Here is a 17,413-nt window from a genome sequence, read left to right on the forward strand (position 1 = left end):
TTGCGTACCTGCTCATTTTTGCTACAAATATCTTATACCTCCGATTGCTCAGAAATAAATACATCACCTTGAATATGACACATTTTATTACAGCAGAGAACCTGAACATGTCATGAGCCCAAAACTCTCGTAACCCTCACTACGCGTCCTTCCCCTTTCTCTCTCAGACACTTTGTGAAAACAGCACTGAAATTTATGTAGCAGCTTCCACTGATTAAATAAGTCAGCGTTTCCATGGCAAGTGTGTGCATAGTCACGTTAGAGTCATTTTGTGCTCATGCATCCAGCCATTTTCTATACTGCTTGTCCTCATTAGTGTGGTGGCTGAGCTGGAGCTGAGCCCAGTTGACTTCAGACAAGAGGCGAGATACACCCTGTTCATCCCGGCCCGTTTTCTGTTCACTTTTCTCTCCAGTTTCTTTGTGTGGGAACAGAAAGCTGTCAGTGTCACAAACACGCAAACCTGACTGACATTTCAGGAAATAAATACACATATTTGCTTGGTTTGACAACATTATTTACAATTCGTTTATACAGTTCATTAAGTCCTAACTTGCATCCAGGTTCTCTCGTAAGAAATCATCATCTACAGCAAAAAAAGGAACTAACACAACGGAAAATAAACAAGTTTGTTGATCGTGAATGAATACACGGTTTAAAATGTATACACAGTAGAAAGCACAAATATGTGTTTGTGTGTGTGCGCGCCTGCACACATGAGTGTGTGTCTGTGTGTATAATCTAAAATTCCATTTCAGCCACACAACACAGTGTTTACTTGGAAACATCCCGAAGAAGAAACAAGAGCTTTTTGCACACAGGAAATTGTCTTGAACCGCATGTGCTTGTGCCCAAAGCCCAAATCTTGTCAGGATCGTGTCTGGCTATGCGTGAGTTTGCATGTGTGTGCGTGTGTGTCTGATAAAGTGACCGGCATCTAGTGGCAGCCACAAGCTCTGACCACCATGTTGCGGTACTTTTTGAGGATGACATTGGAGCTGTCATCAAAGTACAGCACTGAGATGGCGTGGAGCTGCGTTGGAGCGCAGCAAGGCTTCGGAACTGTGTCCGGGTTGATGAAGTGAACCTGTCAGGAGAAGAAAAGTCAAACAAATAACTTAATTCAATATTGTCTTGATAGTTGATGGAATGATTAGACTGTAAAGCTTTCACAAAGTTACTCACGAGTGTTTGCACAATGGCGTGGTTTGTAGCGTTCATGTACGAATTGAGCGGGAAGGCGCATTCGCCCTCGCAGTAGTACGCCGCGTATCCCTCAGGGGCGATGATCCAGTCCTGAGCGTGGGACAGGAGTTTGATTTACAAAGCATACACGGTGGGAGGCTTGGATGTGACATTCGGCGTAAGTTCCTCGTACCTGCCACCCGAGATCTCGGAAGCTGACGTACAACTCGTGCTTCTTGCACGCCTGCTTTTGATCAGTGCTGCTGTTCTCTGTGCAAGAAGAGGCGAGGGGGGAGATTTGTCATCCTCAAACAACAATTCGACCCAATTGACACAGTGCAGATCCAAACACAGACATTTCAAGAGTCACTTTTGGAAATCAGATCCAGCAGCAATTTGCTAACAGGCCACCCAGCTTGTGGTGGCTTTTGAGTTTTAGCACATGCACAAACTCAGCACCCTGTGCCTGTCAACAATCATTTTTGAAGGGGTGTCTAATCGTTTGAAGGGGAATCTGCAGTGCTTGAGATTTTCTTTGGAATATTATGCTCCAACATGTGCAGTCCAACAAGTCGAAAACATAGTGTTCTGAATTATGTTTTGTTGGTTGAATATGAAAAAAAGAAACCAGGCAATCTCCACTCATTTTTATCTGTCTCGGGGGGACGGCCATTTTGCCACTTGCTGTCGACTTAATATGACATCGGTGGCCAAGTCTCAGGTCACAACCAATCACGGCTCACCAGTTTTCTGAAGCTAAGCCAGTTGATAGTGAGCTGTGTTATATGATTTTTAGGGGGTGTCAATAGCAACACCCCTCTGCTGATCAATAGTAGCAGATCAATAGTTGACTCACTCTTTTGCTTCAATGAACCCCAGCCCCATACAGCATTTCTGGCTAAGAAGGGTCTGAGTTGTCAGTGATCTGCAGGAGGGACTGGTTCTCATCATCCACTTAAAGGGGACGCTGGTCCAAAATGTTCTAAGCAGTCTCATGTGTTTGTGGCCTCGGTTGCCCCGCAGCACACCCCAGATGTGCTCTGCCATAAAAGCTTTTTACCTCCTCGTAGAGAACATGGGCCCTAATTTTCTTGTAATGCTTGTGGAAATAAACAAAGGCGGACGAGGTATAGTCAAAGCTCTGGCATTAGGGCCTAATGTTTCAGCAGGTCCCATAAACACAAACCTCTCACACCTGCAATGAAAAGTCATGCAATATGGATTGCATGTTTTGTCTTTGTCGATATTACAATTATAAACAACTTCTTTTGTTCAGAATAGAAGTCAGCAAGATAACAACTAAAAACTTTTGTCTGAACAAAAGAACTTGAACTAGACGTGATCAATCTCATCGAAATTAATATTACGATTGTTGGTTATGAATAAAAATGACATTTTCTAACTAGAAAAAAAATATATAATTTCATTTACCGTAATTTCCGGACTATAAGTCGCGGTTTTTTTCATAGTTTGGGTGGGGGGGCGACTTATACTCAGGAGCGACTTATATATGTTTTTTTTCACAAATTTTTACTTGATCATTAAGACATCACTTACAAGTATAGTTGACCACTTCCCATGTTATTTTTAGTATAGTTGATCACTTCACATGCTTTTATTTCTTTATCTTGAACATATTCAAAACATAAAAAATAGAGAAAACGTCAAATAAAGCAATTAACACTTTAAAGCACCATATCCAAGTCCACTGTCTGCTGTATGTACACTTGCTCCATTTTTGCTCCTCTTATATTTATTATTATTATTTATTATTATTTGTTTATTTATCATTTATTCAATACTCTTATTTATTCATTGTTAGTGCCTTCTTGGTTTTTTTTTGTGATGCTTGTATGCATATGTGTACTATCTCACCGAGGGATAGTGGAAATGTAATTTCAATCTCTTTGTGTGTCTTAGTATATAAAAAAATATATCGACGATAAAGCAGACTTTGACTTTGATAAAACAACCAAAAAAAATTATATTTTCAGACGAAACTGGATGAGGGCGCTCTAAATTTTACCGTTGGCCGTGACTCATCAACTGGGTGGGCTTAAGAAAAATGGCACCAAAAAGAAACTCATATTTTGCAGGTTACAAACTTCAAGTTGTAAAATATGCAGCTGAAAACAGTAATCGAGCAGCAGAAAGAAAGTTTGGAGAACCGTGATGTACCAATGGATTACTATTTCAAGTGACGTCAGTAGCGCGGCGCGCCGGTTGTTTACATACAAACGTGCCCACACAAGGACTACCATCATTAGCGGTGACCATTTCTAAGTGACACGGAGGACAACGAGTTTGAAGGAATTAAGGATTTGGAGTGACATAGAAGGTTTGAAAAACTATTATGGCTTTTACGCACGCCCGGTCTCTACTGAGTCGGGGGCCGACGCTCGGCCGAGTGGCTGTCCGCGAACGGTGCGTGGGGCTCGGACATGGCCATTACGCACGCCCGGTCTGTCTGGAAGTCCACGCCGCCACACGCTTGGAAGTTTGTTTTGTTTAATAAAGAGCCGTTTACCAAACCTACGTCTATCCTTGTACTTTGTTAACGCTACAATATAGTTATATAGTAGATCTGTGGAATAAAGACGAGGCTGACGTCAGGGCGCACGCGCGGCGATGTTGACAAAGGACGAGGAATTTGATCGATGGATTTAATGGAATTAAAGTGCACGGATGGTTTGATAATATTATTGGCTTGTATTATAGTTATTTAAAATATAGTTTATCTATCGTTATATGAGCCTGTGGAATATTTTGAAGCGCAAGCGCCCTCAGCCGTGCGCACCCATTGTTGACAAAGAACGATCGATGGATTTAATGAATTGGAGTGACACTGATGGTTTTATAAACATGTTATTCATGTAATAGTTGTCCTTAATCACTCTATATGTTACGTCAGGCCCGTTCTCAGCTCTTTGTTTGTGTTTGTCATGTTAGCATACCTATCGTTTAGCCTGTTGTTGCTATTTAATGAATTGGAGTGACACCGATGGTTTTATAAACATGTTATTCATGTAATAGTTGTCCTTAATCACTCTATATGTTACGTCAGGCCCGTTCTCAGCTCTTTGTTTGAGTTTGTCACGTTAGCATACCTATCGTTTAGCCTGTTGTTGCTATTTAATGAATTGGAGTGACACTGATGGTTTTATAAACATGTTATTCATGTAATAGTTGTCCTTAATCACTCTATATGTTACGTCAGGCCCGTTCTCAGCTCTTTGTTTGTGTTTGTCACGTTAGCATACCTATCGTTTAGCCTGTTGTTGCTATCGTTTAGCCTGTTGTTGCTCGTTCATGACTGTTTTTGGTGTGGGATTTTGTCGAATAAATTGCCCCCAAAATGCGACTTATACTCCGGAGCGACTTATATATGTTTTTTTTCACTTTTTGGGGCATTTTATGGCTGGTGCGACTTATACTCCGGAGCGACTTATAGTCCGGAAAATACGGTACATTTGTAATTGACATCCTGACAGGCTTCTGGGCAGATGAATTGTATTATATATTACCAAACTCACAATTTAACTATGCCAAGTTTCTTTTAGGCCTGAACGAATCAACATGCTTTTTAGATTACAGCTGATTTTTTGACTGTGACAGTTTATATCAATATCTTGTGTTTTTTTTTATCAAAACAAGCGTAATGAGCAGAAAAGTGCTTTGTTTTTGTATCTGTAACATTTCTTGTGTAGTGGACTCCGGAACACGGTTATGTCAATTACCTGCAATGTTGGCCACTCGCAAGGCCTCTTGGCTCTTGGCCCCTTTGGAGCGATTGGGGTTCCGCTGCTTAGTGCCTCCTTGTGCTGAGCGGATGCTTCGCAGGTGCACCTCGGTGGCTTTGAAGAAAGCCACCATGAATGGCTGTTTGTTCTGCGGCCCGCTACGACCGATCAGCCCCGCAGCGCGAGGGTTTACACTCTCTCCTGTAGAGGGTGACATGGAGTCAAGTGCAAAAAAAAAAAAAAAAAAAAAAAGAAGTGTCATTGACCTGACATACTGTACATCAAGATCTTCACTTCTTGTTTGCGTGTTCTCTGTTGTTGTGTTGGCATGCGTGTGTGTGGCCCAGTGCTTGCAAAGAAGAATGTGTGTCTGATCAAGGTTTAGTGATTAATCAAAGCTTCTGGTTGGCGCCGCCAGCAGCGTCCTGCGTGCCTGTCTACACATGCTCGCCCGTAACCCCTCACAGGCACTTCAACACCGGCTCATTGGTGCAGCGTTCCTCCCTTTATCATAAAACCATCTATTTTTCTTGCCACACATGTAACTGTCTGCGCCAACCTGAGAGAGATTGTGTGGTTAATCACGCTCGTGTAATCAACGCTGTTTGTTGACAGTGTTTTCTAAAGACGAACAACCGAGCCTGGCGATGACGACCTCAAGCAGTCATATTCGCGAAAATGCGATAACGTGACATACTTTCTGTAAGCATGCTCATTGTGATGCTGGCATGATGATATATGTATACAGTAATCCCTCGCTACATTGCGGTTTCAGTACATCTCGAATTCCCACCCCCTTCCCCCCAAAAAAAATCAAAAATTCAAAAAGTCAAAAGTTGCCCACATCCAGCAGAAGCCCACACAATTGCAGTACATACACTTGTACCTTGTTTTTAAAAAAGTTATGATAATAAGAGTTCTAGAAACATATTTATAGTATTGTACCTCGTTATATTTTTTTTATAATAGTATGTACACTTGTACCTTGTTATAAAAAAGTTATAATAATGAGTTCTAAAAACATATTTACAATATGTATACTTTAGCTACATCTACATATGTATGTTACACAAACACACGTATCATATTTATATTTATATTATTTATACATTATTTTCTGTAGTTTAATATAAATGTATTGATACACAAAATTTATGTATGTTAAAAATGAGAGGATGACACTACTTCACGGATTTTCACCTATCGCGGGTGGTCTTGGAACCAATTATCCACGATAAACGAGGGATTACTGTATGTGTGTGTATATATATATATATATATATATATATATATATATATATATATATATATATATATATATATATATATATATTCCCTTTATAGTAACTCACCGTTTGTGCCCTCTAGAGCCAACTGTAGACCCAGATTCCTTCCTGGGTTGAGGACCCAGTGGTTGCTGGTGATCGTCACATCAAAAACCAGCCAGCCCTCCTCTGCAGCCCAGATGACTCGTGAGTCCAGGAGAAAAAGGTCAGACTCTCTGTGCAAAACAAAAAAAAATCTGATGTATGTCACAAGCAAACAGCCACAAGGAGCAGCAGAGAGATTTAAAGGAATTTCAAGCAAGTTCAGAAGGATGGAGACGGGGGGGCGCTCCAGATGGCGAAGCCCAGGGGAGCACTTCATTTTTTTAATTGACAATAATGGCTTTATAAATGACTGGCCATTTATACACCACACACATGCTCCATCAGTGGCTTAAGTTTTGTTGCGAGAGGAGTCATAAATCAAAAGAAGGGAAGACGGTGAAAGCCAGAAGGAAATCCATGAGGAAGAAAATAGTTGTGGAAAAGTACAAATCTGTGAGAGTCACATGTTCAACAATCCCTTGTTCTTTATGGGGCCATTCAAGTCTCCCGACCTATTTTCTTTAACCAGATTGTGTGTCACAGACACGCCCACCCGTGTATTGTTTACAAAAACACTTTTTGAAAGAACCTGAACTATTCACCTGTCTGAATGTTCCTCCAACACTTGGTAGATGCTGATGCGGAAGGTTTCGTTATCAAAGCGTTCGTGAATGAAATCTTTATAAATCCGAAACTCGGCGGCAGTGACCACCTCGCCCTCAGGAATCTGGGACAGGTCAAATCGGAATTCTCGATGATGTCGTCTCACTGGCAGGAATTCCTTGTCATGCTCCACTGCAAGAAGGAAACAAAAGAGGTCTTGCATCACATGCGGATAAGGAATTGACTTTGAATGACAGTTATTGGTTGTAAGTAGCTCATAGTTGCTGTTGGGAAGTTGGTGAGTGCCACATTAAGCACATTAATGCGACACATCTGGTGAACATCACGATAAAGACACAGGCACACTCTGACAAGTTTACGAGCGCCTCTCGTCTCACCCCCTCAACCCCGGAGAGTCATTCAGTCCACCCATCATCTGGTTCTCGTGAGTCCAGAATCCATGTTTGGAGTACATCGTTCCAATGGCGTCTCCACAACACTAAGCAGCCCATTGTAACTCCCTTGGGATGTGACCTCGCCCCACCTCCCCCCATCACCCCCACCGCCCCTCAGCATGTTCCTCTTACGTCCCGGCAGGACATCGCAGGGATCAGTGCCTCGGCTCTCAACATCTCCATCCACTTTCCCTCTGTGATTAACACTCAGACAGACCTCACACATATTCACAAATACTTTGGACCAGATATTCCCAAACTTAGGGTCTGGACTTAAAAATATTTTTTTTTATTGATTTTTCAATCGTCAGACTAAATTGCATCCATCGATTTGTCCTCTTTGGGGTCAGGGGTGAGCTCGAATCTGGACTGTAGCCAGTCAAGGCACACTTGTACTGTATATAGTTTTCAAACATTAAAGTTAGTTTGTGTGATGGCTGGATCCACATATCAGATGTGGGTCCTGAGTTGGACAAATATTCAATAAGTTTTTAAATGTTTTATTTGGTTTAACATAAAAAGCCGTTTTGAGTTGAGGAATAAACAAAGGAAAAAAATAGGATGGTATGCTTGAAAAATACAAAGAATATTACAAATAATTAACTATACTTGAACATGAGACCAGACAGAATCACAAAAGATCAAATGTGGCATTCGTATTAGAGAACGTTATTTGCAACAGAGATTTTGCATCCTAAAACGGCCCTCAAAAAATGATGCCACCACATCACAGGTGTGTTTGTGCAACACATTAATTTCAAAATAAATAAATAAATATTTCCAATTTCTGTTTTAACTCTCTAGGTTTGCTGATCTTCTACCCCCCACACCCACTGTTGATTTAAGCTCCACCCATTCTTTCCTACATATTGACTCCCTGGGCAAAACACCTGCAGAAAAAAAACTGGGTAATTTATTTGCAAACCTCCATCACACTCAGACTCAAGCACATGAACAGCCAGTTTTAATGACAATTTCTGATGACAGCGCACATGTTGTAAAGCAGCTGTTGGCGAAATGAATACGGCATGATGTCAGTATTACGCATGTTCCACTACACATGCCTGACACATGCTTGTGCTAAGTTGTTTTACTCTCACTGCACCTGCTGCTTCCTCTGCTCTGGTTGCTGAGATGTTTTTTTTGTTCCCCCTCAGTAAACCACATCTTGTTTCTTTTACGTCTCTCATAAACCTGGTCAGATTCAAGATTCAAAGAGATTCTAAATGTCGACTTGTGCTTTAAAGATTGTCTGCACCTTAAATATCAACATCTGTCATTAATATACTATACTATACTATACTATACTATACTATAATATAATATAATATAATAATATAAAAAGCTGACAAAGCAAGGCTTAAATGTTATGGTTTTTCAGAATAAATATTTTCAAACGTTGACTCCCTTTGAGAAGAAGTCTGTCAAAATCTTTAGTTCCCAAAGCATCCAACTCACTTTCTCAGCACTAGAGCACTTGCATTTGGAAGACTTTTGCATCTCGGGCTTATGTATTTAGTTGCAGCTCAAACCTAACCACAAAGCTGCTTTGACATTTACAGTAGCATGGCAGTCATTAGATGTGGGAGCCAAACTTTAAAAATACATTAATGACTTCCTGAAGGTGGAAGTATTTAGCTATTGCGCCACCTGTACCACAAACACACACACACACCCATGCAAACAAGATAAACACATCCACTTTCACCATATAAGTGTGCTGAGGGTCCACATCATGCACACACATGGGAAAAGTCGTGCCTGTGAAGCTTGACAGGCTTGTGTGTCACAGTTAGACAATCATTATGGCTTTCTGTCATCTATAATTACAAATGCACGTGCACAAACTCACAAATACACACACACGCACAGTGAGATGCTTTCATCATTTATCTGGCGTCTGATTTGCTTTTCATACAAGCTGCCGATTACGTGAGCCCACATCATCTGCATTAACCCTGACCGCATGTAGCAAAGCACAACAAAGACGATAAACGAGTTCAAGTTCCCAATCCATTTCGAGTTTTAAAAGCATCATGCTGCATCTATTTCTAAATACAAAGTGATTACTTTCGTCAAAGTCTATTCTTCTACGGGCCACATTCATCATGAGTAGGCCTGTCAAGGCATAATTCACAACACACAAACTGCTTGATTCATATTAAAGTTAGAAGAAGAGAAATATCAAATAATATTTACTGTCCTTTCCTTTCCTCCTTGCTCACTCCTCCCTTTCTTGTCTTCCAGAGCCACGAAGCATCCCAGACACCTCGGCCTCCGGAGCAACGGCAGACAGAACTGACGGCTCATATTAGCCCAAGTGTCTGTTCAACACCATCACACCCCTCACTAGCACCTTGAACACTTCCGCCGCACGGCAGGGGGGAACGGGGGGATCTCACCCCTGGCACTGCGTGTTTGACTGACACAATATAATGATCTGCTTCTTTCTTTCTTCCTCTCAGATGCCTTGACAATGTTTTAATTACAATCCAGGCAAGACGTAGTAGTCATAGTTTCCACGAGCTCGGGGAAGAAATGGGCTCTGCAAAGAAGTTGCTCAAGATGTTTATCCTATAAAGTTTAAAGAGGTTTTGATCTTTCAGCTAACCACAGTAGGGTGATTACTATGTCAAGAAACTTCCTGCCCGCTGCTGACTACTGATGACATCATGCCGTGTGATGTTTTTATACTGGAAAAGGGGTCAACAGAGTTCCACGTTAGAACTTAGTCACACTTGACAATCATTAATTAAGTCACTGCAGCACATCGTCACATAAGCGTGTGTGTGTGTGTGTGTGTGTCTGTGCGTGTGTGTGTGTGTGTGTGTCCGCCTGAGGGCGTGCACGTGCCACACAGACTGCATGAGTGCAAGTTGAGGCAAAAACCACAGGAAGAAGAGTCTTTTACTTGTGGTCAAAGCAAACCTTTATGAGTTCTCTAGCCTGCGGGCCGTCTGCGGATCACAGGTCTTGGACTTTCTTGTCTCTCAATGCAGTCATCAAACGTGCGTTCCCACTGCAGCTGTAAAGCAAATGTTCCACCTCACGCTTCACTGGGCATTGGAGATTTACGGTATACTCCACATGTAATAGTTTGGAACACATGTTGGACTGCCGTTTGTTTGTGGACATGTTTCAATTAGACTTGCTGTATTTGTAGAAACATGAATATAATAGACTGACATCCTCATGTTCGTCTCTTCTGACAATTCATGTCCCAGCTTGCCCAGTCTGTGAGTGAATCAGAAATTGAGATCAGGTCACATGAGGGTGGCCTGGCAGGGGCTGGATGTAATAATGAACGGGATTTCTAAGCCTTGCACTGCATGGTAATGTGAAATAAATCCAACTCAACGTTCGGCACATCAGCTACTGGGAACTGTCCTGCCACAACCTCCACTCGCCAAGCCGTCACCAAAAGTGACCAAATGGTGACCTCCATCCTGCAAATTCCAATACTTCAACTCCTACTACGCAATTACCCCAATTGTATTCAAATTTGAAACAGATGGGCAACACAATATTACAAAGCATTTCAACAATGGTTCTGCGCCATAAAATATGGGCGAAGCAGTTGGTGATTCGCCATGCAACAAAAAACTCATAACTTGGCTCCAAAAGGTCAAAACTTAATCAAACCTGCTGAAGCACTGAAGAGACCCACATGTAACTTTGCTTAGTGAAGTTAGAAGTGGTGTCGTGGTTCATTCATCTGAATTTTGTGCAATATCAAACTGATGTAAAATAGAATTTTCATACCACTTGCTGGTAGTGGTAAATGTATTTTTAAAGTTATTATCCACTCTCCAATTGACTTCAAATTTATAATGATGGGTAAAGGCACCCCCTTTGCATGTCAGATTTAATTCCTGCTAATAGTAGAAAATTATAGCAGCTATTACTATACTCCACCTGTTACAATTCTCTCAAAATTGGATATGATGGGTTAGATCACCAGTCAGGGCAAAATTGCTATTACCCTTTAGGGAACTATTGAACCCAAAATAAAATAACCTGCCCAGTGTTTACAATATTCATAACAGGAGCCTGTTCATCCCAGGTATTTTGTCATTTATGTAATTTTGTTGTGGTTTGAAGTTGGCAATAGTTTCTCGCCTATTGACTTTTTTCCTTCATAATGCTAAATAAATAAAATAAAAATAAAATATATTTTTATTTTTATTTATTTTTTATTTTTTTACATGTGTTCAATTGAATCTTATGCTATCTTTTAGGGTTGCAGCGAGCTGAGTTCAGGCGGAAGGCAGACTACACCCTGGACACAGTTCACAAGGCACATATATAGACAGACATCTTCCACAGTCAATTTCACACAAGAGCCCAAACTGCCTGCATGGAAGTCAGTCGGGCGGGTGAATCACTACACCATCAGTGACCTCTTGTGTGAGTATTTTATGTTCTTTCATTTTGTGGTCTCAGCAACCACAACCACCTCAACCTTCCTTCCGCTCTCTTATTTAGATTCACGTTGCACAGTGCCTCACATTCTGCCAACCCCAAGCGACATTGTATGTACATACAAATGTACTTACGTATGTAACAATATGTAAGTCCCCCATTCTGACTTCCAGTGTGTAGAAAATGTAGTAGGTCTAATGATAATAATAATCCTAATCATAATAATCATAATCATAATCATAATCATAACAATAATAATCATGATCATCATAATAGTAATAATGGGAGTAGTAAAGCCTTCCCATTTAAAGTGTATATAAACCGATGTAACGTTTCCTCTCCGTACCATTAAAAACATTTGCGGCCGCTTTTGCAAGCTTTGATCAGGCCATCACAGTCTGGTCGGTATTATGGGGTTTCCGCTAAGGCAATGTTCTGCTAGGAGCTCAAACACACATCACACAACGCTAAGTGACTGGGCAGGGAAAGTGTCTGTGAAATTGTGTTTTGTTTAGCAAAAACACATAAATGCAAAAGCACATCCTGTTCCCACAAGAAAAAGAGATCAAAAAAGTGCCCGAGTTGCTTTGACGGAACAAAATGCTATTCTGTTATTACGCCTTGCTTTTTCACCCCGCCCGATTCTTATTACCACCGAAGTTGAGCTTCTCTATCAGCTTTTTCTTGGTGGTCATTGAAGTGCATGGGGAGTTCGATATGCTGCTCATCACTGATAAGCCAAGGCCAGAGTAACCCAGATGAAAGAAAAGTGGCAAAACGGATGTAAATAAATGCGCAACATCTCGTTCACTTTTTTTTTTTTAAATGTTGCTTTTCCTTTATTAGCTTACATGTTCTGTCAAAGACAAATTATGCCAGTTTACTGCAAAATGGGCACAGCGGGACAGCAATAGAATCAAAACGAGCCAAACATTCCTGGCAATGAATGAGCTCTGGCAAATTTAGAACACCCACTGCTTCACGCATCTAGGCTTTAGGGCACCTTGCCGCATTGCGAAGTCCTACCCTCCCAAGTGTTTCATCATTCCTCTCAGCGAGTGCCATATAGCATGGCCAAGAGTGCAGAGAAGTTGTTGCATGCTCCCAGATGTCATTTTGAAGTCATGGGTTCAACAGGTGAATCAAATCCAGAGCAGATATTTTCCTGGAACTCTTTTGGCAGCCGCCTGGGGATGCGAGATTATGTTTCTTTGTTTCTGGTATTGATTTATCTACCGGCCCACCGTATAATACATCAAATCATGGCGGGCATTATAAGGAATGACCTGACAGGAAGGCATGGCTATCTCTACCAACTGTAACATTCCTTTGCCTGTGCTCACTCCCCACTCTTCACAAGGCAGTAAAACATGCCCTGAATAACACTAATTAGCTTCAAGTACATTCCTTTTGGGCATTCGAAAAGTGCAAGCATGTTTCTTTCCACACTTTAAGGTGTAAACTTTTAGTTTCAGTTGGAGAGGTCCAGAAGTGATTTCATACAATGAGGAGGGTGACCAATACTGTCAATGACAGGATGCATTCGCTATGGAATGACGGGCCTTCAGCACTTGCTTGCTTGTATATTCTGTCGTCCGTTTGGAGAAGCGACTCAGCATTGAACGAGAGCCAGATTGTTGGAATAGATAGACAGAAATATGCAAGTGTATTTATGAGGGTGGGAAAGTGAGAAATCAAGGGTGTGTGTGTGTGTGTGTTTGGGGTTCAGAGAAAGTGTGCGGATGTGTGCAAGAGAAGTGGGGAGTGGAAAAACACACAAAAGAAAGTGTTGAAATGTTTTATGTCTGAGCACACGGGAGGCTGAAACCTCAGGAGGCGAGGGCCAGAGCCGGTGCTTGGAGACTAAATACAACGAAACCCATCGGGGATTTCGTGTCGGTGCTGATAATCAATACTGTTAGCGCAGGAAGGGGACGTTCGGTGTCATGTGGTCTTGCGTGCGGGATGAATCGGAGACAGGGCCAGACATGATGGAGGAGGTTGCAATGAGGGACTCCGAAAATATCAAGTTTCTCTGCACAGCTGCACTGGCCTGCAGACAGTGGGAAACATCAATATTAACCTCTGCTCCACGTGCAGCCCACTGCGGAGGAATGCAAGGAGAAATCGGAACATAGGTGGGGAGAGAATGGACGAATGCATGCCTCTGGTATGATTGAAGCGAGCAGCCCTGAGAGCTGGTGACACAACGTGAGGCCCAAAACCGAGATGAGATGAAATCGCAACTAATTAGCTACGATTTGTGAATGTTCCTGCTTCATGCTGCAGGAATAACAGAGAGTTATGCAATATTGTGCAAACTCCTGAGGGAATGAAGAGGTGGTGTGGTGCAAAACCAGGTGGTCCCCTGTCAGGTCACCAAGGTAACACAGAAGATAATTACCTGGTGAGGACAAGTGGCACACTTCCCCTCTGTCACAACACACAAAATGAATTCAAACTAGCATCTTATAATAATAGCAAAGAAGCGCAAGAGCATGTCAGGCATTTGTTTTTGTTCTTTTTTTTTTCTTTTTTACTCATTTTTAGTCAAATATATCACACATGCATCCGATTAAATAAAGCAGCACAAATAGAATTATTCCTGCTCTCGCATGATGACAGGATCCATGACTGTGACAAACTATTACTTTTTAAAGTGCTTGTTCGGAAAAACAAATCACCCACTGAGAGTGCAGACACACACGGTGCTTTCATTGTCTTAGATCCCAAGCACAGAAACACAAGAGCACTGTCACACACGTTTAAACATAAAAAGAAATGACATAACTAAAGCTACAATATACATTACTGAAGCGCATTCAGTTCACCTTCCAGAATATGTAATACAATGCAACATGAAGAATTTGAGGCTAATTGTGCATAACTCCTGCAAGGAAAAAAAAATAATAATCATAATAAAATAAATAAATAAATAAATAAATAAATAAATAAATAAATAAATAAATAATGGCACAATAGGTCCATATAACGCATTACATTGAATGTATAAAGAATGTATAAAGACGTTTATGTATGTGGAAGGTGTGTCTAGGATAAAAATGTAAACAAAAACATTTAAATCAACTTCATCATCTCTTCAGAAACGTAATGACAAATAATGACAACTATGACTGACGACCACACCAGACTCACCAGACTACGTATGTACTCACCAGACTCACCTTAATGTATTCTCATTTGAATTACAGAGAAGCTGTGACTAAAACCTCAAATGATAAAGTGCTACAGTAAAAAGCGATGACACTCACCACTCAGCCCCTCCCAAACAAACACAGGTGACCATGTTGGTTTCAGTCACCCAGGATGCAAATAGCAGACACCAAAGTCAGACCACTTAACTGTAACTCTGCACGGAAATGGGCTGTAGTCATACAGATCTGCTGATACGTATGATGAAAAAGAGTCTACGCTTTTATGAGATGTCTGTGCATGGTGCAACAAAGGTATGTTTTGCAAAGTGTCCCCTTTTAGCTTCGACGTGTTTGGGTGGCCCAGGCTGCGTGCATAGTGCCGTGCATTCTAAACGTATGCTGTAAGCCATTTACACAGCTGGCCTTTCAAACGGAGGTGACTCAGCCAGAGGACGCCCCTGGATGGGGGGTCTGTCCCAAAGCCTGCACCAACCCTAGACGGCCTCTCACGCGAGCTGGCTCGAAAGAATCCAAGCTGGGTGACAATCAAAAAATGACACTGATGAACGGCAATGATTTTCAGAGCACACTTTTGGTTTACTGTAAAAAAAATAAAAAAAAAAATAAAAATACACTTTTGTTGGTACTGACACTAGCAGTACTGTATAAATTGGTGCTTTAGGCATTTCAGGAAATAGTAGGCTAATGCACCTTGGCACAGAGGCCCTGGAGACTTCCAGAGAGCCTAGGGACTGTTTTGAAATAAAAGCCACACTCGTTCTACTCTCAGGCGACCTAAATAAAAATAAAACCCACAATGAGCAAATGTGGAAGGGAAGGAATTTGGAGAGGAAATGGACAATCCATCCGATTCTGCCTTACTTACACTCAGGAGAAGGCAAAGCTACAAAAGTGTACCTGCTGCTTCTAATCAAGCTGCCAGGAAACTGATGCTATCACAAGAAGCGACGGAAGTCTGTTGGCAGATGCAGTGCATAAGGGAGGACAGAATTTGCGGCATGTAAAAAAATAAAATAAAAAAATAAATCACATCAGAGCCGGTAAAAACGTTGTGACTTTTACTGATCACCCTTTTCATATATGACCTGGAAATCAAATGACTCGCTCAGCAGTCACCCCTTTGGGTAAAAGCTCCCTTCTCTTTCATCGTCTTGCTTCATTCACCCTTGGCTCCACATTTTGCGAGGCCTTTTGAGCCTTTGTGGTCAAATCCATCTGTGTTGCAGCCTGTCGAAAATAGTCACAATGCAGCAGCTCCCACTGTAATTACACAGTGCAGCCGAGGAGCCAGTGTCACCTCCCTCTCTCCTGCCAAGATGCGCCGACAATGATCTTACCAGGAGTGTAAAAGTACAGCTCGAAACTGCAAGCTCTACAATGAGTTGATGTTGACTTACCAACATTTTACTGCTTGCACAAAAGTCCTTATTGCAAGATCCGCTTTATCATACCGTCTCATTATAAGACCGACTACATCTGACTTGATGAAGCTTATAGCTGAATACTGAATGCAACCTGCTCCAACATCCATAGTGGCAGCACCTGATCGTTCAACAGAGAAACTTGCAAACTGCAATCTGTGACAATATTGCTGCTCTCTTTCAGTATGCACTGTAGGAAAATACGTTTGAAGAGGAGTACGAGGAAAGTGATCAAAGCTGGTGCATGATTTATGACAAGCTCCATATGTGCAGACTCGCAGGTCATTACTTGTGTTTGTGGAATTTGAACTGACACAATAGTGGCCTCTGTGTGTATAATATAACATGAATGGAATTGATTACCATGTTACACTTCAAAAAGGAACGAAACCATTATATGTGCTTACCTATATTGACAAAGCTCATGACCATGTCTGCATCGTTCAGGAAGTTGTTGTCTTGCAGGCTGGCAATGGGGGGCGCCTGCGTGGTGAAGATGGGCTTGTATGGATAGGAGTACCTGTCCTCGTCCACCTCTGTGCTCATGGCGTTGTACAGATCCAACATGAACATGGGAGCGGAGTTGTGCTTGCCGTGAAAGTGCGGTCGCGGCCGGTGCGGCAGCCCCAGGATGGAGAGGATCTCCCGCTGCATCTCCCGGCGCTCCTGGCTTCTCAGCCGCCGGTGAATGAAGCTAGAGTGGAACTCGTTGTCCACGGAAAAGTTGGTAAAAGCCGTGTCAGCCACGACGCAGTAAGTCCAAATGAAAAGCAAAGCTGGAGCGCGTCTATCCAAAAGCAGTGCCATAGCAAAACAACGCCGTGCGTAAAAGTCTCACGCTATGCTGCCAAACGCTTCAAAACGCTTCTTGCACTTTCGCGATCAATGTCCTGAATCATCTGCCCTCATGTTGAGGGAAGTTCTCCCGATTCTAACATCAACTTCGAAGTTTTTCTCAGGAGCGTGTGGTCATCCGTCGCTTGTCCTACTCCCAACCTGAGGGATTGCTTGCACGCTCAAGCTGCTGACTACAAGTGCACA

The 17,413-nt window shown here is 42.0% G+C and overlaps 1 protein-coding gene across 1 annotated transcript; it reads right to left on the reverse strand.

The window, feature by feature from the left end:
• Positions 1-68: 68 nt before the first annotated feature.
• Positions 69-17,179, reverse strand: bmp7b (bone morphogenetic protein 7b). Its single transcript, XM_049752278.1, has 7 exons — positions 16,780-17,179; positions 6,898-7,090; positions 6,278-6,426; positions 4,923-5,126; positions 1,379-1,455; positions 1,186-1,296; positions 69-1,087 (listed from the first exon to the last, which is right to left on the reverse strand). The coding sequence occupies exons 1-7, from the start codon at positions 17,177-17,179 to the stop codon at positions 938-940; spliced, it is 1,284 nt and encodes a 427-aa protein (XP_049608235.1). The 3' UTR covers positions 69-937.
• Positions 17,180-17,413: the final 234 nt, after the last annotated feature.

This window comes from Syngnathus scovelli, chromosome 2, assembly GCF_024217435.2.
Source record: "Syngnathus scovelli strain Florida chromosome 2, RoL_Ssco_1.2, whole genome shotgun sequence".
Classification (NCBI taxonomy): domain Eukaryota; kingdom Metazoa; phylum Chordata; class Actinopteri; order Syngnathiformes; family Syngnathidae; genus Syngnathus; species Syngnathus scovelli.